Here is a 21,371-nt window from a genome sequence, read left to right on the forward strand (position 1 = left end):
AGTACTGCAAGAGATCCTGTCCTTCCCAGGACGGTGGCATCTCACAACTCTTTTAAATCAGAAATCCCAGCCCCAAGACATCCACATCAGCTTGTTCCTGCCCTGGCCCTCTGTGGCAGCATCTCCCTTGTTCTCTTCTTTTCCAGAATCCTCAAAGACTTCAATGCTTGCAAGTGCCAGGGCTGCGCATGTCGTGGGGAGCCCAGGGCCTCCTCCTGCAGTGAATCTCTGCACGTTTCCAACTGGACTGTCAGTTACGCCCCTGACCCACAAAACATTTACTGGTGAGCAGAAGTGGGGCTCAGCAGGTCTGTAGAGATAAAAAGAGAGAATGCACCCTCACAATCTGATAACGGAGGGTAGTGGTCTTGCTGACGGCTAGCTTGGCTGAGCTAGAGATTTGATCCAACTTTGGAGGGGGAAAGCCTTAACTTCATTTCCAAAGCTCTGTTCACACAGGCTTGGCTGTATTGTGAATATGATCTTTAGTGTGGTTGTTTTTGATTCCCTTTTTCTTTCCTCATCCCAGGGAACATCTCTCCATCCGGGGCTTCATTTGGTGGATCCGCTGCCTGGTGATCAATGTGGTCCTCTTCATTCTCCTCTTTTTCCTCACCACCCCTGCGATCATCATCACCACTATGGACAAGTTCAATGTCACCAAGCCTGTGGAGTACCTCAATGTAAGGCCTTTGGGGAGGGTTGCACAATGGGTAGCACTGAAGCCACCCCAAGGCACAAAAGCCCCAGAAAGGGAGCGAGTAGCAAGAGAAACTGGCAGCATAACCCAGGTCCTGTTAGCCTGAGAGCAGAGGAGAGGTGGTTCAGGAGAGGGTTGAGTGTCATGTGCCCCCCAGGCCCTCCAGTATGGGGGTACTGAGAGTGGCTGGGCTGGGCTGCATTGTCATAGCAGCTGGCAGTGGGAACTCTGCATCAGTAAATGCAGCACCTGTGATGAGAGCTGCTGCACTGTGTGTAACACAGTCTCTTCTGTCTTGTCACAGAACCCCATCATCACTCAGTTCTTTCCGACTCTGCTGCTGTGGTGCTTCTCAGCTCTGCTGCCCACCATTGTGTATTACTCTGCCTTTTTTGAAGCGCACTGGACCAGGTAGGGACAGCCAGTGCCTGTTCTTGGCTTGTTGCCTGGCATCTTGATACTTTTCACTAATGCAAAGCTGTGACCAGCTCATCTTGCTTAGATTGCTGTCTTCACTCCAAGCGTGGTGTCATGTGGCACCTTTTGGTCACCTTGGGGCCTGCTGTGGACAGCTCTGCCAGCCATTAGCTGGGTGGTGGGGTTCAGCATGGGCTTATACTGAGCAGAGAGTCATATACTTCTGCAGGAAAAGTGGGAGGAGCTGGGGCCAATGCCTTTGAGAAATGCTAGTAGCAAGGGAAGTCTTGGCTAAGGTGAGTGTGCAGGTGTGGTGTGCCTGTACTCATGTGGAAGTCATCACTTTCCCAAGGAAAAATTGTGTTGGCTGCCATGGCTTCTGGCAGTAGTGAATGGATTTGACTTGCAGAGCACTGGCAAATGTGCATATACCTCACAAACAGCACAAGACCACTCACCACTTGTGTGGTGGGATGCAGGGCTGCTAGGCAGCATTACCCTTCTCTGAGCTTCCAGGCCCCACCATGTGTTAAAACATGAACTCTTTCAGCTGGCATTTCTGGCAGCTGCAGATTACTGAAGGTAGCTTATTTTCTCTACTCCCCCCTCCCTCCCCCCCCCCAAAAAAAAAAAAATTATCCTGCCTTTTCACCTGCCTTCTGCTTTCTCTTGCTGTTGCCCCTGTCAGCCCCCTGTTATAGCCTCCTCCCTGTGGCCAGGCAAGGCACACACATGGAGCTCCCAGTCTCTGCTATGTGGGGGCACCCTGTGCTGGTGAGGTGACAGTGTTAACAGCTTTCTCTCTGCCCCCAGATCTGGAGAGAACAGGACCACCATGCACAAGTGTTACACGTTCCTCATCTTCATGGTCTTGCTGCTGCCCTCACTGGGCCTGAGCAGGTAAGTGTGGATGGGAGGGCAAGAAAGTACAGAGACCTGGAGTGAGGTGGTGGATGAGTTGCACCTCCAGTGATTCTCCTGCAGTACTTCCTTGCTCTCCTTATTTCTATATAAAGCTAGCAAATTCCCCCACTTCAGCCAGAAGCGAGTGGGCTGTACTGCTTGGCTGGGTGGTCTTCCTATTTGTAGGCTGCAGGAATGCTAATCCTGCTGGATGTGAGCCCCAAATCTTCCGGTAGAGGCTATTGAAATGCCCTGTGGGACATCAGCTGCCAGACATCAGCATAGCCTCAGCACTGAACAAGGACAAAACAGAGAGAGAGAAAGAGAGAGAGGGAGAGAAAATCTGGGAGGTAGAAGCAGGGTTGATGGGAGGGTTTACTCTGATAGGAGCTTCTTTATGTATTGTAGGATGGGAAATCTATAGCCCATAAATTCAGGATACAACTCCTCAGTGGCTAAATCGACCAGTTCCGATAGGGGATAGGCAGGTCTTTTAACAGAGGCAGAATAATGACCCTCCATCTTAAGGGTGACTACAGTAAGGTTTCCCAGTCAGATTTAAAATGTCCTGTTGCTTATGACTTTGTGACTTAAGCAGGTGAATGCTCTCAGAAGGTTGCATTTCAGCTGTACACCAACAAGCATGTTACGCTTCTCTCTGAGGACAGAATCCATCCCACTGCTGTGTGTGGAGCTCTATAGTCCATCAGAATCATGACTCTGGAGATGCCAGAAGACTGCATAATTTTATGTGTAGATAAAAGTGTAGAACTGGAGAGAAATGAGATTATTTTTTTTCTTGTATCTCTCTTCTTGAGGTTATGATGTACCTGAGTAGTTTCTCCTGTAGTCAGTCACCAGTTTCTTGCAGGGTTGTTTCACCCAAGCAAAGGAAAGGAAAATAGTTATAGGATCAGGGCAAAAGGAGAAGAACGTGCATGAGAATGGAGAGCATTAGATCCCTTTAAGGGTACTGTTTTTCCCAGTGTCTGATTTACATAACTGCCAATGGCATATCCCAAGAAGAAACAATAAGGTCTATGATCAGAGCTTGGGGTTTTTTTAGAGCAGTTTCCACATATTTGCATGTCTATGTCTGTGTAAGCTGCTTCTGACTGTTCTTTTCTTCTCACCCCCCTTCCCTGCAGCTTGGATGTGTTTTTCCGCTGGCTATTTGACAAAAAATTCCTTGCGGAAGCTGCAGTGCGATTTGAGTAAGTGGAGCAGGGAAGAAAGCCCTTGTTAGTGGTGGGGGAGCATCCAAAGGTGGTACCCAGGTCTCGGTCCCTTCCGTGCTGCGGGAGCATCTCCTGCAGTCTGCTCTCATCGCCACTTCCCAGGTGCGTGTTCCTGCCAGACAACGGGGCCTTCTTTGTCAACTACGTCATCGCCTCTGCTTTCATTGGGAATGCCATGGACCTGCTGCGCATCCCCGGCTTGCTCATGTACATGATTCGCCTTTGCCTGGCCCGCTCAGCCGCTGAACGGAGAAACGTCAAGCGAGTAAGTGGTGGTGCTGGGGAGGGTAATGGCCTGCAGCCAGGGCTGAGGGTGCTGCGGTGGGGGCTGTGCATTCTGGGGCTTGCCAAGTGCTGGGTGTCTTATACCCTGCTCAGGGTAAAAAAAACATGCAGGTCTCTGCTCTCCCCTGCAGCACCAGGCCTACGAGTTCCAGTTTGGGGCCGCTTACGCGTGGATGATGTGTGTATTCACTGTGGTCATGACCTACAGCATCACCTGCCCCATCATTGTCCCCTTTGGTGAGTGACAGCCCTTTGCCTCTGCACGGGAAGTATTTCCTCTTGTCTGGAGGCACTGGGAGAAAGGTCAATGCCCTTTTCTGACACCTCTCCCTCAGGGCTCATGTATATGCTGCTCAAGCACCTGGTGGACCGCTACAATCTGTACTACGCCTACCTGCCTGCCAAACTGGACAAGAAGATCCATTCCGGTGCTGTGAACCAAGTAGTGGCAGCCCCCATCTTATGCCTCTTCTGGCTTCTCTTCTTCTCCACTATGCGTACAGGTAAGTGCTAGGCTGGGAAGTGTCTAGCTGAGCATTTCCCCTGGCTGCTGCTGCCTCTTAGCAGCACCACACCATCTCTTTAGGCTTTGGCACCCTAACACTGATTTCTCTTCATCTCAGGGTTCTTGGCCCCAACTTCTATGTTCACTTTTGTGGTTCTTGTGATCACCATTGTGATCTGCCTATGTCATGTCTGCTTTGGGCACTTCAAATACCTCAGTGCTCACAACTACAAGGTGAGGTGGGATGGTGGGCAGGGGCTCAAGGGTATGGGAGCACCTTCCCTTGGGAGCACAGCTAATCAGTGACATAGGGGGATTTAGGGCAGTGGGGGGGATGTCTCTGGCTGTTCCTTGGCAGAGTGTTAGCTCCATGGGGAAAGTTCCCAAAGCAGTCTGGAGCTGTATGCCATCGTTGCCATGTGTATGCTGCTCCCATACCCACTGAGAATTTGGGGACAGTCTCACTGGAATGCAGCTCCTGCAGCTGTATCATCCTGGCATTCTCTGCATTTCTGCTTTCCTCTCCAGATTGAGCACACAGAGGTGGATGCCACAGAAAGCAGGCAGAACGGGAGACCTGCCACCAACCTACCAGCTCCCAAATCCGCTGTGAGTCCCCATGTCCATGTCCATGCCCTGGTATGCTCCTTACCTGGGTTTAAGAAAGAGGAGATAATACCTGCAAGTCTTTCCTTCTTGCTCAAATACCTTGCTCCTTACCTTTTTGAGGCAGTACCCAAAGTCTCTCAAAGAGAGTAGGAAGCAAGTGTTGGGCTCTGTGTTCCTCACCTACATTGGGTGATGAATTGCATTATATATGAATTGTAACTCCCCCACATGCACTCATTTCCTTCTCCTTGAATGCTATACATGTACTTTCTGCCTCTCTCTCTTGGCTAGGGCAACGAATCCATCTGGGCCGGTCTCCCTTCTTACTCAGAATCTTTAGGTTTTGTGATGCTGTTCTCCTTCTCCCCATCTGGGGTGAAACCCATCCATACCCTCCCAACATGTCCAACACCTGACCTTTTCCCCGAACAGTGCTTCATTCCTTGAGCTCTGCTTAATCCCTGGGCTGCAGGAAGCACTGCAGACTTATGAGTGTTTCTTCTTTCCCCTCCTCACCCCTGCTCTTTCAGAAGTATATCGCCCAAGTGCTGCAGGACTCCTCCCCAGAGGGCGAAGCAACTGAGTCGGAGGAGCAGGGATCACAGGATGAGGAGCTCATCACTACTGATGGCATGAATGACACGGATTTCCAGTCGTGTGAGGACAGCCTGATAGAGAATGAGATCCGCCAGTAGGGACTGCAGAGGGAGGGCAGGAGGGAGGGAAGGGATGGAGTCCCAGGAGCAGGGCAGGCTGCGCCCGCTGCAACCGGGAGAGAGAAAGCGAAGGGAGCACAGAGCTGAGGGGGCCAGCCGCTACTCTCGCCCACCCCCAGGGCCACTACCTTCAGCGAGGGCAGGGGCCCTGCTGCCAGCTCTCCACTTCCCTGCCCCTACTGCTGTGCTGCCTGGCCCCTCTGCGGGCTTGCTCCTCACTCGCTACCTTGGTTAATGTGTACCCAGACTGTAAACCCCTAGAGGCTGAGGAGGAGGGAGACCGTGACCCTGCCAGCACCTCAGGAGTGGAGGGAGGCTGGGTGCTTTATGTAGGGGTCTCAGGTCGAGGGGCTCCTCTAGTGTTTCCTCAACTGCTCCCTCTGTCCCCTGTCCTCCTGGCAAGGAATGCAAACACTAATTTATTAGATTTACAGGAAGATGATGAACAAAAAGCTTTAATCAGTGTATTGGAAGATGGGGTGGCTTTGTGCCACGTGCCCAAGTAGTGCTGCCTTCCCTTCTCCCCTGTTCCTCACTCAGCCTCTTGTGGCATCCCCTGGGTGTGATGTCCTGGGCATTAGGGGGTGAGGATGGTGTCCCTCTTCTTCTCCCTTGTGTGCTGGGCTGTGGAGACTGGTTGAACCCAGGAGAGCAGCACAAAGCAGCCCCTCACTGGGTGGGGGGTGCTGAAGGTGCTCTCACAGGCAGGAGGCGCAGGCAGCCTCTCCCCTATAAGTGCATCCCCCTCCTTCCCCACATGCACAGGTGGGGGATTGCAGCATCATTTTAAGTGGCATTTTTTGCACATTTTCCTTCTCTTTCAAACACAAATCAACCTGACCTCTGTGTGGTACTGCAGTCCTCTCTGCTGCCCGGTGTCTACGGAGCAAGGCTAGGCACGGGGGCACTGTACTGGGGAGCTGCTGGGTGCTATGGAGAGGGGAGAAAGGGGTCTGGATCATAGCGTCCTCAGCAACATGCAGCGTTGGGCTGCTTCACCTGCCCAGGGCTCTTGCTTCCTTGCCTCTGACTTTGTCCCCTCTCTAGTGATGGCTGTGTCCTGGGCAGGGAGGGAAGGACTGGGAGAGGGGCCTGGACTGTCTGAAGTTGAGCGCAGGCAGGAGAGGCAGATGAGCCCCCTGGCACTCCTGCTTGGAGGTTCTTGTGAGGAAGTTTCTGGTTAGCATCAGTGGCTCTTAATTGCTTTCTCCCTCCCCTTGTGTAAAATGTAAAGGAAAAATAATCTCCCTGCTACTGAGCTATATTTATTTCCCTCAACCCCTGCCACCATCCTCTTTGGTGCTCATTGCTGATACTGCTCCCTTCACTCTGCCCCTTGTGGGTGTGCTCTGGTCTCTGGAGCTGGACCCAGCCACCCTCTGGGCTCCCTCAGACCAGGAGGAAGGGACAGTCATTTACCTTTCCAATCACCAACACAGGCCCTGGAGCTCAAAGCACTTTATGGACCTGAACAACTGAAGCATTCTGCTGTGGAGAAAGGTGATCACGGGCACTGGCTTTTCTCCCTCTTGCTCTCCTTTAGAGGAGTGGATTCCGCTCTTCAGGGCTGCTGTGTGAAGGATGGAGATGCCTTTCCTCTACCTCCCTCTATAGGACCCCAAGCCCAGAGGAAAGTGGGGCAGAGGTGAAGAATTGTGGGTCCTGGAGTGGTGGAGATAGAGCACATAGAAATGGGGAGAGGCACAATACTTGTAACACAAGTCTCCTGCAGGAAAAGGCTCAACGGTGTTGGTTGGTGGTCTGTGTCCATGCCCCTACCTTGGGATGCAGGCTTGAGGCTGGCTGGGTGCTCCAGCCCTGCTGCTGAGATGCTGCTCACAGGGGGCTGGGTTGGGTTTGGCACTGTCTGTGTAGAGATGTGTATAATACCCTGTATATATTTGTGTACAAAAGGAGGAAAAAGAAAAAAAGGAAGAAAAAAAAAGAGCTATTGTTCTTTCAGTCTGTCTGTGTGTGGCAGTGGAGGGGAGGCTGCAATCGGGTGTGGGAGCATGCGTGCTACTACCGCGGTGGAGGGGGCTGCATGCCCCCCTGTGTGTCCTGCTTTCTGACATGCTGCCAACAGCACAGGGGTGGGGAGCAGGCCTCATACTCTGAGCTGCCTCTGTTAAAACAGGGGAAGGATGGTTTGGGAACAGAGCAGGAGGGGGAACGTGGCGGGGAGGGGGAAATCCCATCTTAGAGCTCTGAGCAGCTGCCTTCGGTGGCTTTGCTGCTTGCAGCAGGTCTGCTGTCTGTAAAGCATGGAGCAGCAGCAGGGCTGTTCCCAGGCAGCCAGGGCCCTGGCCTGGCCTCTGGCCAAACCCACTGGTTGAGTTGTGTAAGCGGCTGCTGCCTGTCCCAGCAAGGTGTGGGCTAGCCCGGCTCTGACCTCAGCACCTCACTCCGTTTCACCCGGGCACTGACAGCCCTCGTTCCTGCGGGTAGGAATTCTGGGGCAGCTCGCATCCGGTGGACGGGGAAGGGGCAGCACGGGAACACACAAAGGGGTACTGGGAGACAAGAGCGAGTGCAGCACCTGCTGACACGTTCCTGTGGGTATGGCGGGGAGGGAAAGCTCGGGGAGGTGGCAAGGGCTTGAAAGGAAGCTGCTCACAAGCACGGGGCGCGACACGGGGCGGCCTCCGCGGAAGGATTACAGCGGAGCTCTGAAAGCAGCTTAAAAGGCCGTGGAGAGGCGATGGAGCGGGGACAGGATGAGAGAGGAGGCACGGCCGGAGCTGAGAGGGTCGGGACGAAGGCTAGCTCAGCGATCCGGGCACGGACAGAGGCCTCGGGGCACAAATCCGCCGGTCCGAGCGCATCCCGCCGCCCCGCTCGGGGGGTGGGCAGGGCAGCAGGTAGCGGCCGAGCCCGGAGCTGCGGGCGGCGCCGCCCCGCATAGCGGCACGCTGAGTCACGGCGGGGCGGCTCCGCGCGGCAGGGCGCTGCGGGGCGAGCGGGGAGCAGCGGGCTGAGCGGCCTCTGCGCCTTTAACAGCCCGGAGCTCCCCCTGCCCGCGGGCCGCCCGCACATCCTGCCCGCACTAACCCCTCCTCCGCTGCGCCGAGCCGGGCAGGGCGGCGGCGGCTTCCGCGCCGGGCGAACGGTAAGTGTCCAGCCCTCCTCTCCCTCCCTCCTCTGCGCCGTGGGCCCGCTGCGGGAGGCCCCGGGGGCTGATCCGTCCCGTCCCGTTCCGTTGCGGGGCTCCGGGGCGCGTTGCCCCGCCCGGCCGCGTGGGAGCCGCCCTGCCCTCGGGCGCGGAGCTGAGGCCTGGGGCCGGGCCTGCTTGTGGACCCGACCCGTCGGGCTGCGGGGTCCGAGGTTCGGGGCGCGGGTATTGCTGGCGATAGGTCCCCGCCGAGAGCGGCTAGAAGCCTGCAGAGATTGCGGGCGGCGTTGTCCGAGGCTCTGCGTGGACCGGCGTGTCGCAGTGCCCCAAACGTGGGGGGTCGGGTGCCTCCAGCGCCGCGTCATGTTGCGTCTGGATGTCGCTTCGCACGGAAAGCCGTCCTGCAGCTCGGCTCTCCCCTGCTTGGCTGTGCACCTCCTCCTGCCTGCCGTGTGCCCTCGGCATCCATCAGCGTCTCCGTGGGGAAGCCCCCTCCCATCGTCCGTCCTCACTCTGCTGCCCGATGTCCCGCACAACTCCAGTCCCTCCCTGTGGTCTGCGACGCTTTCCCGTGCCCTGCGCTCGTGTGACCTCCGCCTGCCACCCAGGCGCTGCCCAGGCACTCTGAGTAAAAGGGCTAAGAATAACCAGCCTGGTGCCACAGCCCGGTTGTGCACGGCTCTGTGCTGCGGCCCTGCCTGGGGCTGCACCATGAGGGGAGGTTGCAGGGACGGGGATTCCCCTCACCGTCAGGCTGGGTGCTGTGCTTGGGTTCCTTGTTCTGTGGCCCTGCTGGCAGCAGTCAGGAGGAGTCGCCCCACTGGTCTTGAGGAAACATGCACCTTGCTGGCAGCGTCCTGGTTGCCAAGCAGGAGTCAAGTGAGAGGCACAGAGTTGGCAGTTCCATAGGTTTGGGACTGTTGTGGAGGAAAGACGAGGGACTGAGACCGCCTTTGGGATAGGAGTGGTGGAGTGGAGCAGATGTTCCTTCTGGAAAGCTGATGAGGACAGGCGTTGAGATTAGCAGCCATGTCTGTAGCCCACGAGCAGCACAGCACAGCAGCTCAAGAGCTTGCACCCTGTTTTGTGCTACCTGCCTTCCCATGGCTACTGCACCGTTTTGGGACAGGCAAAGGCCTCTCCAGAGCCAGGGTGCTGGGCAGGCAGCAGGCCAGCGCTACCATCCCCACCACTGCTCTTGGGTGTTGCTGGCTGTAGCAGAGTGAGAGCAGATGGGTCATTCACCCAAGGGTCGCTCTGCTGTCTTGTGCTACCAAACCTCTGGGGCATGTGGCTTTACAAGCAGGAGCTGGGACAGGCAGGCTGCATAGTCCTGCTCCTGGGCTTGAGTCAAGTCACCCTGTGCTCTGGGGAAGGGCTGTCACGCCTTTTCCTTCCCAGCGCCCCACAGATAGAGCTGCCTCTGCTCCCCGGAGGGCTCCTCCCTTCCCGTCTTGTTGACTCAGTGCTTGGGCAGCCGTGGGCGGCTGTCTAGGAGAGAAGCAGCCCTGCAGCTGCTTATGCTCATCAGGCCAGTAGGATAGGGAAGGTGCCGGTGACCAGAAAGCTGTCCCTGTAAATAGGCTTAGCGGCAAGGCATACAGCTGGAAGAACTGATTTTCAGAGGCAGAAAGGGTTTGGAATTCCTCTTCACTCAATGCTCATGTGCAGAGGGAATGGGGAGGCTCTGCACAGCAGCTGGCAGACTATTTCTTTCCAGCCCGCTGTCAAAGCTCCACTCATTCAGCTTCCCTGAAGGCACTGGGAGCGTGACGGCTGGGCTGGAGGCCATGGCCTGCTTCTGATCAGAAAGGCACCACTGTCTACACCGGGCATGGGGGCTGGGGAGGCCTTCCCAGCCCTAGATCCTCACAGTGCGTCTTCCCATCCCAGGGATGCTTTTAAGGGCAGGCCGTGCCCAGCCCCAGCCTCACAGTGCCCGTTTCATTGCAGGACACAGAGGTGGAGGTAGCGGTGCCAGTACCCAGCTATGATGCCCTTTGGGGGGATCGCTGCCCGGCTGCAAAGGGACCGCCTGAGAGCCGAGGGGGTCGGTGATCACAACAATGCTATCAAGTACCTCAACCAGGACTATGAAGCCCTCAAGCAAGAGTGCATCGAGAGTGGTGTCCTCTTCAGGGACCCCCAGTTCCCAGCTGGCCCCACTGCCCTCGGCTTCAAGGAGCTGGGGCCATACTCCAGCAAGACGCGGGGCGTGGAGTGGAAGCGTCCATCGGTAAGTGCTGGGCTCACGTCCCTCGCCTGCAGTGTCTGCATTAATGTGGTGTGCCAAGCTGCAGCTTGGCTTCTGTTTGCTTCTTGCTGTGCTTAAAGTTCCTTTCATGCTTTGTTGCCCAGAGGAATACTCACTGAGTACTCAAAGAGCATTGTGTATAGCACACCCTTCTCCCTCCGGGCAGTACACGTATGGCTTTACAATGGGAGAGTTGTGCCATTGCTTCTGGATGTCCCAGCATAGGTGTGTCACCCTCGGTGACTGGGGCTATTGGCTCAGGACATGGGAGTTTTGCATCCTTTGGTGCCATGAGTGCAGAGGCAATGTCCATCTAGCCATTTCGTGCTGAAGAAGATCTTGCCTTGCCTTCCTGTGATGGCCTTGATGTTGCAGTCAAGCAATTTTCCCTGGTAGAGGATAGGATGGGTGCATCTCAGGGATGATACTTCCATTCCCTTGAGTCAGAGCTACAATGACTACAGGTGCTGCTGAAATCCAATGCCTGATTCTCTCCTTATGCAGGAATTAGTGGATGATCCTCAGTTCATCGTTGGTGGTGCAACCCGGACAGATATCTGCCAGGGAGCTCTGGGTGAGTGCTGGAGTTCTGTCCCCAAACCTTGATCTAGAGAGCAGCAACAGCTGGGGAGGATCAGCGTGCTTGGAGAAGAGACATTTGTGTAGGGAAGGTGCTGAGTGGACAGGGTTCACAGCATCTTTCTGCAGATCCTCATGGTGTGTTTTCTTGCCAGCCTGTGCGCAACCATCTCTGTACTCAAACTCCCTCCTCATGTAGTGTGGTGGAAGCTGTACGGCAGCAGGAGGTATTTTGACTGGTGGCTCTATGCTAAGGGCCTCACAGAAATGGAGTAGTACAGGTACTGAGACAAGGAGAGAAGTGTTAGTGGGTCGGGTAGTCTGGCAAAACTGGGAACTGCAAGTCAGTGATCACCAAAACCAGATCTGGCTGCCATCAGCAGTGTTTCCTGACCTGTATCAAGGTGAGAATGTTGTGCACCTTAGCAGAGCAGACTGGTTTCAGGACTGTGGTGGTAACTGGAGCATGTTAACAGCCTGGGGCACTGTGGCATTTCTCAATTGGTCATTAGGAGGGCAAGATTTGAAATGCCATTTTGTCAACCACAGCCCAGCGCAGGTTATCCAGGCTCAAGGCTAATGTATGACAGGATTTAAAAGAGGAGAAAGGAGAACCAAGGCAAAGAATGGAAAAAACACTGCTGGCATAGACCAGCACTTGTGGTTAATAGCACTTGGAAGGAAAATTGCAGTGTTATCTCTTGGAACTTGAAGCCAAGGCACCAGCATTAAGCCTCTTGCTTGGTGACCGAAAACAAAGAGAAACTTTTATTACAATGAGAAGTGTAATTGCATTACAAAAGTCACTGTCCTGAGATGCCAGGAGCATTCAGGAGGCTCTGGGTAAATGACTGCAGGAGTGGCTGTTGATGCTGTCACAGTGGCCTGGACGCAGACAGCAGGTCACAGAAGGTTGTTCCTTCTCTGCCCTGAGCTAATGCTTCTGTCCAGGCACCTGCCATTATACTATGTGGGCTAGGAGGAAGGGGCATTGACTCCTCCCCAGGTTCTCCACTTGTTTTTTGAGCCCAGTGCAGGGCACCGTGCAGAGGAGAACTCCACCTCCCTGCTGGCCTCCCTTCTGACCCAGCACCTTGTTCAGAGGGAGAGCATACCAGGGGCTTCTGCACGGCCCAGCACCCATCACCACTGCTGGCTAAGCTGCTTCTCCTTCGCCAGGTGATTGCTGGCTGCTGGCTGCCATTGGCTCCCTCACTCTCAACGAGGAGCTCCTGCACCGTGTGGTGCCTCATGGGCAGAGCTTCCAAGAGGACTACGCTGGCATCTTCCACTTCCAGGTAGGCTGGGAGCTTGTGGCTCTGCACAGCTGGTGGGTTGGGGGCAGGATGAGCTGCCTGGGGGCATCCCTTAGGGCGATGCCCTGTCCCACTCACCCCTTCTTCCCCCTAGATCTGGCAGTTCGGTGAGTGGGTGGACGTGGTGGTGGACGACCTGCTGCCCACCAAGGATGGGGAGCTCCTGTTTGTGCATTCAGCGGAGTGCACGGAGTTCTGGAGCGCTCTGCTGGAGAAGGCCTATGCCAAGTGAGTCCCACCACCGGGGGCACAAAATTGCTGGGGGGTGGGGCGGAGCAGCAGCACTGTGTGCCCTCGTCACCTCACGTTCCACTCTCGCTGCCCGGTGCTCAGGCTGAACGGCTGCTACGAGTCGCTCTCGGGGGGCAGCACCACTGAGGGCTTTGAGGATTTCACTGGCGGCGTAGCAGAGATGTATGACCTCAAGCGGGCACCGCGCAACATGGGCCACATCATCCGCAAGGCACTGGAGAGGGGCTCCCTGCTGGGCTGCTCCATCGACGTAAGTGTTGCGCTGCTCTTCACAGTGAACTGTGAATGTCTTCTCCTCCAGTGATGGCCAAAGTGAGGCCTCACAGCCCTCCTCCCAACCCAAGGTGGTCATTTTGCTGGGACGCTGGATGGGAGGGGACTTCTTTCACCTCTTGGCAGAGCACCTTTCCCAGAACCGATGAAGGGCATGGGGCTGTATCTTAGTGACTTGGAATGGTCTTGTTTTGATGGAATGGGAAACATCTATCTGAAGCCAGGCTGCTGAACAAGGCTCTGCATAGAGCTCTGGCTGCATCAGTATCTGCATGTTAGCTAGGCTGGGCGCTTCCGTCCTCTCCCTCTTAGCCACAAACAACAGAGTGCTCCCTCTCTGTCACCACTGACAGCAGTACCTGTTGGATTGGCAAATCAGAGTAGTAACAAACACAAAATGCTGCTGCCTGCATTGAGTGTGTGGCTGGGGTATACTTGTGCTAAAGAGACCGTTGCTCCCAACACTGTGTATCCGCACGACTGATGTGTAAGCTGTTTTTTGCAACTGATGAGGATGCTATCTCTGTGCTCCTAGTGAAAATACTATTTTGGGAAGCACAAAATAACATTTTCTTATGCTTTTTGAAGTTTGAGTGGTTTCACAATGAATCTTCAGTGCTCCTGACTGGAACATTGCAAAAAAAAAAAAAAAGAGAAATTGCCCTTGCAATGTGTCAGCCTCCTCTGAGAAGGGGTAAGGGAACAGAACTACATGAATCGTATTCACCTGAGGTTTGCACGTTCTTTTCAGATCACAAGTGCCTTTGATATGGAAGCAGTGACCTTCAAGAAGCTGGTGAAGGGCCATGCCTATTCTGTCACAGCTTTCAAAGATGTGAGTTGGGTACATAAGACTGTAATAGAGGTAAAATGCTGTGGCCTATGGTTTGACTTCCTGCATTTGGTGGCTGGCAGGTGAACTACCGGGGTCAGCAGGAACAGCTCATCCGTATCAGAAACCCCTGGGGTCAGGTGGAGTGGACTGGAGCCTGGAGTGATGGGTGAGTTCAGGTGGGATTTCAGTGAGCCACGGGCACTGCCACTGAAACAGTTGGGACACCTCTTGCACAGCGCTGCTGATTGGGAGTTTACAGCATGCTGTTCCCTTCACAGTGTGGAATGGGTCTTTTGAGGGCCTACTGCAAACTGCGTAGCACTGGAAATGTCTCAGCTCACCTTGAGTACTTCTCATCTAATTGTTTTCCTCTGGCTATTCCAGCTCTTCCGAGTGGGACAACATTGACCCCAGCGACAGAGAAGAGCTGCAACTGAAGATGGAGGATGGCGAGTTCTGGTGAGTGCCAGAGCAAAATGCTGCTCTTCTTCAGCATCCAGTTTGGAAGTGAGCAGGAGAGCCTGAAAAAGAACCTGCAGTTGCCCCAGAACACGACCTGCCTTTATTAGCTATTCCGCTGCTAGAAAGTCTGGTAACATTTTCTTATCTGATCTAGTTAATAGGTTGAATATTAGTAAAAAGTTCTTCACCGAAGGCTGGTTGGGCCCTGGCTTTGTGTAGTTGTCAGGTAGTTGAAAGGGGAACCTGAGTACTTTAGAAGGAACTGGAAATGCAGAGTGAGCAGAAAGAAGCTTTTTCTTTTCTTCTGAAACCACCAGAGCAAAAGGGTCATGAGCAAGCAGAAGCTTAGGTAAATGTTGGAAGTCTGATGTGGGAGTCTGCACTGCAAGGTTGTTTTGTAAGTTCAAAGTGTGACTGCTCAGATGATCCAGATCCTGGGAGGCTATAAAACTGATGGTCTGAGCTAGCCTCAAGTGCAGGTCTTGTGTTGCTGGATGTTGAGGTGATGCTGGGTCTGATTTGCTTCCTCTGCCACTGCTGGCCACCACTGGAGATGGGAGATTGACAGAAGGAGCCCTTTCTTTGCTCTGATCCCTGTCACCCACTGTGGTAGGTAGGCTGAAGTTGTTCAGCATGTGTCACCTAGACAAACTGCCTGCCAGTAGTCCTGGCTTTTGTGCCCCCTGGCACCCCATCCCAAGGCCACCTATAACTGCGATGGTGCCTTTTTGCTTTTCTTCCACCTGAATGTCATTGCTTTGGTTCCTCAAGACTTAGGGTGAAAGAGTTGGTGGGTTCCAACTGCACCAGAGGCAGCCTGGCCCATATAAGTCCTGTTCCACAACAGGGCATCCAGCAGTCAGCTTGCTTCCATGAGAAGGGGCTTTGGGATGATTTCCATCTCTCTCCACCTAGCAAAGGCAGTTGTGGCTGAATCCAGAGCTGCTTGAACTCCTCAGCCATGTCTTGACCTCAGCCCCTGCCTGCTTCCCACAGGATGTCCTTCCGGGACTTCATGAGGGAGTTCTCCAGGCTGGAGATCTGCAACCTAACCCCCGATGCCCTCACCAAAGATGAGCTCAGCAGGTGGCACACACAGGTGTTCGAGGGCACGTGGCGCCGAGGGAGCACTGCTGGGGGCTGCAGGAACAACCCAGGTATCTCCCGCATCTCCACTCTCGGTGATGTGATTCAGCCAGGTGTATCATCCACATCTTCTTCTTTCCAGCCACGTTCTGGATCAATCCCCAGTTTAAGATCAAGCTGCTGGAAGAGGATGATGATCCTGGGGATGACGAGGTGGCCTGCAGCTTCTTGGTGGCCCTGATGCAGAAGCATCGTAGGAGGGAGCGGCGAGTAGGGGGCGACATGCATACCATCGGCTTTGCCGTCTACGAGGTAACCCCAATCCCAATGCTGCTTCTTTGAGACTGGCTCAGCCCTGCCGATCCCATGTGGACTTGGCACCGTAGTCCTCAGGGAATCCTTTCCCACCTGATTTGGCAAATCTGTGGGTCAGCGTCACCCCTTCCATCTGCCATTGGAGATAGAACCCCAGCACTGGCACTCTGATTTTCTTTCTTCTCTCCTCCCTGCAGGTTCCTGAGGAGGTACGTCCTGAGCCACCAGACCCATCCGCCTCTTTGAGGGGAGCACAGGAGTGGGCAGGAATGGGTTGATGCAAACCCACAGGCATGTTTGCATGCATGTGCCCCGTGGCGTGGAATTTCCACCAGACTGGCAATGGTTGGGGTGCTAAAGGGTGCTAAGTACCTCTGTGTGGAAGGGATGGTCCGTGCTAGGCAGGACAACAAGAGCTCTTCCACAGGCAGCCACTGGGCAGGGATGCAATGGGACCATGAAGCTGTTCCAGCAGAGATGCTTGGGCTGTGGGCTGATGACACTTGCTTGGTCCCACTGCTCCTTGTGGGTTCTCTTCTTGCTGGGCTGTTCCCTACAACAGTGTGTTCTCCAGGCCCAGGGCAGTCAGAATGTGCACTTGAAGAAGGACTTCTTCCTGCGAAACCAGTCGCGGGCACGCTCTGAGACCTTCATCAACTTGAGGGAAGTGAGCAACCAGATCCGGCTGCCCCCTGGCGAGTACATCGTTGTGCCCTCCACCTTTGAGCCACATAAGGAGGCTGACTTCATCCTGCGGGTCTTCACCGAGAAGCAGTCAGACACAGCGTGAGTCTCCACCACAAAGCCTTCTGCCACATCCCAGCCCTTTGCATAGTTAAGGAATGTGTTGGCTCAGGCCATCACATGTGTTGGTGAGTGCTAGAGCAGATTCCACTGCTCTCCCATCACTGTGTGCCCCCATCTTTCTGTTCCCAGGGAGCTGGACGAGGAGATCTCTGCAGACCTGGCAGATGAGGTAGGGGCTACCAGTCTCCTTTAGCTGGGTCTGGGGCTGAGGAGGGGGAGGAGGTGGCTGCATGGGCTTGGGTTACTGTGATAGACAGGGATGTGAGAAAGAGTGAAAGTGAGAGGAGCTTCACTCTGAGAGGCTCAAATATTTGTTGAGCCTCTGAGGCAGGGCAATGCCTGGCTTTGATTACTAATCTCTCTTTCTGGCCTCAGGAGGAAATTACCGAGGATGACATTGAGGATGGCTTCAAGAACATGTTCCAGCAGCTGGCAGGGGAGGTGGGTACAGTTGTGCCAAGCCCTGGAAAGCTCATGGCAGGTCCGGGGTGCAGGGAGGGGATCAAACCACTCATTGTCAGAGGTGCACAGAGCAGGGGCTCTGTGGGGGCTCTCAAAATTTCCCAGGGCTCTGTCTCTCCCATCAGCAAGCTCCAGCCCATAGTGTGCCTCATCCCTGCCCTGCACAGCAGTAAATGCTGAAATTCAGCTCAGCTACCCCTACAGGGCTGGGGGGAGGCAAGATGTTCTACTAACTCTGCTCCAACTGCAGGACATGGAAATCAGCGTCTTTGAGCTCAAGACGATTCTGAACAGAGTGATCGCTAGACGTGAGTGCTGCCCTTTTCCCCTGTAGCTCCGGCCGGTTCTGCAGGTTGTGCTTTGATGCACATGATCCCCCTCCTCCTTCCTCCTCAGACAAAGATCTGAAGACGGATGGATTCAGTCTGGACTCCTGCCGCAACATGGTCAACCTGATGGATGTATCCTCTTGGCACTGTGGGCAGGGGCTGCCATTCCTGGCGCTCAGCCTGGCAGCCAGGACACTCCTCCGTGGGAACTAGGGCTCTGCTCTCTAGTTGTGCCAAGGCTGTGCAACTGAGAAAAGGGCAGAAAGGGTCCTTGTGGCTGCACTGAGGCTGCTTTAGGATGGCAGCTGGCAGCAGGTGCCCAGTGTTTCACTTCCCCGTGGGTTCACATGCAGCAGCCAGCACCCACACTTCACCCTAGTGTGGCATGCTGTGAGACCATCCAGGCTAAAAGCATTCTTGGTGGAGGAAGAAGGGTGCTGGGGTTCTTTCCCCCCAAATCATCCTATGATTGAGGATGAGGTATAAAGTAACAGGAGCAATGGGTTGTGTTCCAGCTTGCACAAGGATGTGCAGTTGGAAGGCAAGCATAGAGAAATTGCTCTGAGCTCTTTTCCAGATATGTCCTCGCATCCTGTTTGCTGCATGGCAGCATTGTGCCAAAGTTTGGTGTTACTGGGGAGCTGCACAGCTGCTGCTTTAAGCACTGAACTTTCCCTTTTGGCCTGCAGGCTCTGATCTAGCCTATGCTGCAGGATGGGGAGGGAATTTGAAAAAGAGCTGGCCTGGCTGAAGTGCTTCTTCTCCTTGAAAGTACCCAGGATCTGATTGCTTTGCCACTCTCTGCCTGCTCAGCTACTCCACCCTTTTGCTGGCTGCTTTCTCCTTAACCCTCGGCTGTCCAGAAAGATGGCAGTGCCCGCCTGGGGCTGGTGGAGTTCCAGATCCTATGGAACAAGATCCGCAGCTGGCTGGTGAGGAGGAGAGGGATGCAAGGGGTAGCACCTCTCTTGGGCAGGGGGAGGACCAAGCTGCAGGGAGGGCCTGTCATTCACATCCTCTGTGATGTTTTTTGCAGACAATCTTCCGCCAGTATGACCTGGATAAGTCAGGCACCATGAGCTCATACGAGATGCGCATGGCTCTAGAGTCAGCTGGTAAGTCTAGAAAGGATGGGGCTGGGCTGAGGGTGGAGGAAAGTTGTAGGAGCCGTCCCAAGTAGCAAGAGAACTGTGGAACCAGCCTACATTGTGAGCTTTGAGCCAATCTGTCATGAGATGAGGCCCATATGTAAGCTGGGTTCTCTCCAACTGATCCTTGCTTGTTGCTGGCATCCTCCGAGCTGGGATAAATACAAGGTTGTCCCAGCCATCCTCATCTGACCTGTGAAGTCCATCCTGGCTAAGTCAGGTCAGTGAGCTAACATTCATTTGGCAATGGGCTATAGCTCCGGGGAGAGCATCCTTTACTCCTACCAAGGCTGGATTCAGTGGCCTTCCTTGGGTGGGGTGTTGGCCCCTTCTGGTGAGAACATGATCTTTGGTAGTTGCATCTTCTCCCACCTCTTGCAGGTGCTAGGTACTCTCTGCCTTTCAGGTTTCAAGCTGAATAACAAGTTGCATCAGGTGGTGGTTGCCCGTTATGCAGATGCTGAGACGGGTGTGGACTTCGACAACTTTGTCTGCTGCTTGGTGAAGTTGGAGACAATGTTCAGTGAGTGTTGCTCCAGGCTGGGGAGGGCAGGGACAGAAGGACATGTTGCTCACCTTGCCCTTGTGCCCTGCAGGGTTCTTCCGTAGCATGGATCCTGATGGCACTGGCACTGCCGTCATGAACCTCGCTGAGGTGAGAGCTCGGTGCCTTGAGGTAGGATGGAGATGAGGGGGGAAGATGTTAAGGTGGATGGGACATGTGGGGTGGGTGTTAGAGTGCCCTCCAGCCCTGTGGGTGTAAAAGATTGCGAGATGGGAAAGGGAAGTCTTGTTCTCAGATGGCCTTTGGGTTTGTGTATACTAGCCCCTGCTCATCCTCACTCTTCCTTCTCTGCAGTGGCTGCTGCTGACAATGTGTGGCTAGGAGCCAGGACAGATGTGCTGTGACTAGGACACTCCGGCAGGCCAGGCCACCTCCAAGTGCCTCCCTTCAGGTCCATGGACACAGGATAATCTCCCTCTCTTGCTCCATCCTATGCTGAGCCACCAGCCCTGCCTCTCAGCACGCCTTGCTCCACCCTCACCCATGGAGCATTTCACAGAGGTCAAGGCAGGCAGGGGCTGCCCTTCTCCTTTTCTGGGCTGGGCTTGCTTTCCACCCTTCTCCTCCTCTTGTCCCACCCCAGAAGAGAAGGAGGGCAAGCAGTCTGTAGGTCACTGCACACGTAGCTTTGGGGCAGCTGCATAGAAACAAGCACAGGAGCAGGCTGGGGGCTATCCACCCGATAGGGAGAGGTGGGAACTGTGGAGGGGAAGAGGAGGAGGACTTGTTTTGCTTGTTTCAGTGCTGTCTCATCCCCTGTGGCATGTGCTACCTGTCCCAGGGAGCATCAGCAGATGCTGCCTTGCTTAGGCAGGGCAGCTGGTTCATGGGGAGCCAGGGTGAGAAGGTGCACACTTAATGCCATTGCCTTGCACTCATCAGCACTAAACATGACCAAAGCATGGAGCTGCAGCTGGTCAGGACGCTGGTGTTCATTACATCCTGCTGCAACCTCTTTCTGCGTGGCCTTCAAACTCTCCCCTCACTCTCTGCCCCGCTTTGTCCCACCATAAGGCCAAAGCCTATCATTTGAGCACTCTCCTGCCACATGCCACTATGTAGCACATCCCATCATGCTCCTCTTATCCTGTGCACGCACAGCCATACCACTACAGCCTTTCCCCAGGGCTGTCATGGCCTCACCTCCTGCTGCCACAGTGGAATTGGGCCAAGGAGTGGTGTTGATGGGTGGGAGGCGTTTCTCCAGTACACGGTCATCTGTTTTCCTCTCTTCCCCCTCCTTTCACCCTGTTATGATCCCTAAAGCCCTCGGGCTCCTTCACTCAGCACAGATGTGCTCCTGTGCCAATATATTTGCACTTCTCCACACTCCTCACCCCCAATCTGTTCCTGTGGATGAGAGGGTGGCTCCAGCATGGCAGTGGGTGCAGACCCAGCCAAGGCAGGCAGGCCCTTAGCCGCTCCCAGGCCTGCGTCTCTGGAGGCCATGCTTGCAGCAATAACCACTCCTGCCCACCTGGCAGGCCCGCTTCCTCTCTTTGTGCTCGGGGCAATAAACCTAGCTCTGTTGGACAGGGGCTCAGCTGGTAATGATTTATACAACGGGGTGTCCCAGTCTTAGCTGGTGGAAGTCCCCAGCGTGGGGTGGAGAGTGGCTGGGGCCTGACACAGCCAGTGTACAGGGGCAGGAAGGCCGTTGGTGTGTGGGGGCTTGGGGCCCATGGAAACTGGGTAGTTCTGCCCCACCAGCATGGCTCGGCCCAGCCTGGGTGTGGCTGGGCCCAACCTTCCTTCTGGGTAGTATGGGAGCTGTCAGCACTGTCCCAACTGCAAGCCCCATGGTGCACACAGGCCCCATTGTAGGGCACACCCCCGCCTGGCTCTGGGGTGACAGGTGCCCTCCCCAAGCAGCAGCTGGTGGGTCCTTTCCCCGCTGGCCCCAGCAGCTGGCAGCCCAGCATTTGCAGGGGGTCAGCAGGTGGGTTGCTCAGCTGCTAGCGAATGCCACAGGGAGCAGCCTGGCTTGTCCCCCTCCTGCAGCCATGGCATCCCATCCCCTGCCTTCTTGGAGTGTCTGCCTGCCTGGGGGTTTCCTATGTCTCTCCAGCTGCTAGTGTCTGTCCTCCCCAGCCTGGCTGTGTGCGGGCTGTGGCTGTCCTCGGCAGCTGCCCCAGCAGCTGTACTCAGGCTCCATCTCCCCCTTGGATGCCCCGTCCCTCAGCAGCAGGAATATTAGTCCTGT

General features: G+C 55.0%; 2 protein-coding genes across 9 annotated transcripts in view; both read left to right on the plus strand.

The window, feature by feature from the left end:
- TMEM63B (transmembrane protein 63B) overlaps positions 1-7,321 on the plus strand; it is a 38,653-nt gene extending 31,332 nt beyond the window's left edge. For 3 of the 4 annotated variants that reach the window (XM_052692088.1, XM_052692262.1, XM_052692173.1), the window contains 11 exons: positions 147-284; positions 530-683; positions 1,005-1,111; positions 1,931-2,017; positions 3,169-3,234; positions 3,361-3,523; positions 3,675-3,780; positions 3,879-4,046; positions 4,167-4,282; positions 4,577-4,657; positions 5,188-7,321. In XM_052692088.1, the coding sequence (XP_052548048.1) occupies positions 147-284; positions 530-683; positions 1,005-1,111; positions 1,931-2,017; positions 3,169-3,234; positions 3,361-3,523; positions 3,675-3,780; positions 3,879-4,046; positions 4,167-4,282; positions 4,577-4,657; positions 5,188-5,352 (1,351 nt within the window). In that variant the 3' untranslated portion in view covers positions 5,353-7,321. The remainder of the gene's footprint in view (positions 1-146; positions 285-529; positions 684-1,004; positions 1,112-1,930; positions 2,018-3,168; positions 3,235-3,360; positions 3,524-3,674; positions 3,781-3,878; positions 4,047-4,166; positions 4,283-4,576; positions 4,658-5,187) is intronic. The other variant, XM_052692001.1, reaches the window with a different exon arrangement.
- Positions 7,322-7,724: 403 nt separating this feature from the next.
- On the plus strand, positions 7,725-20,701 carry CAPN11 (calpain 11). Of its 5 annotated transcripts, none has more exons than XM_052692918.1 (22): positions 7,725-7,817; positions 10,439-10,721; positions 11,244-11,313; positions 12,498-12,616; positions 12,729-12,862; positions 12,968-13,136; positions 13,911-13,994; positions 14,075-14,160; positions 14,379-14,453; positions 15,453-15,613; positions 15,685-15,854; positions 16,055-16,066; positions 16,432-16,643; positions 16,794-16,833; positions 17,040-17,105; positions 17,377-17,434; positions 17,523-17,587; positions 18,319-18,387; positions 18,492-18,570; positions 19,010-19,126; positions 19,200-19,258; positions 19,463-20,701. In XM_052692918.1, exons 2-22 carry the CDS (start codon positions 10,476-10,478, stop codon positions 19,487-19,489), a joined length of 2,118 nt encoding a protein of 705 aa, XP_052548878.1. In that variant the 5' UTR covers positions 7,725-7,817; positions 10,439-10,475; the 3' UTR covers positions 19,490-20,701. The 5 variants fall into 5 exon arrangements, with proteins under 5 accessions (XP_052548878.1, XP_052548966.1, XP_052548693.1 ...); XM_052693006.1 differs by lacking the exon at positions 7,725-7,817 and adding an exon at positions 7,860-7,932; XM_052692733.1 differs by lacking the exon at positions 7,725-7,817 and adding an exon at positions 8,319-8,482.
- Positions 20,702-21,371: the final 670 nt, after the last annotated feature.

The sequence above is a fragment of the Tympanuchus pallidicinctus genome, unplaced genomic scaffold, assembly GCF_026119805.1.
Source record: "Tympanuchus pallidicinctus isolate F22 unplaced genomic scaffold, pur_lepc_1.0 scaffold1, whole genome shotgun sequence".
Lineage (NCBI taxonomy): Eukaryota > Metazoa > Chordata > Aves > Galliformes > Phasianidae > Tympanuchus > Tympanuchus pallidicinctus.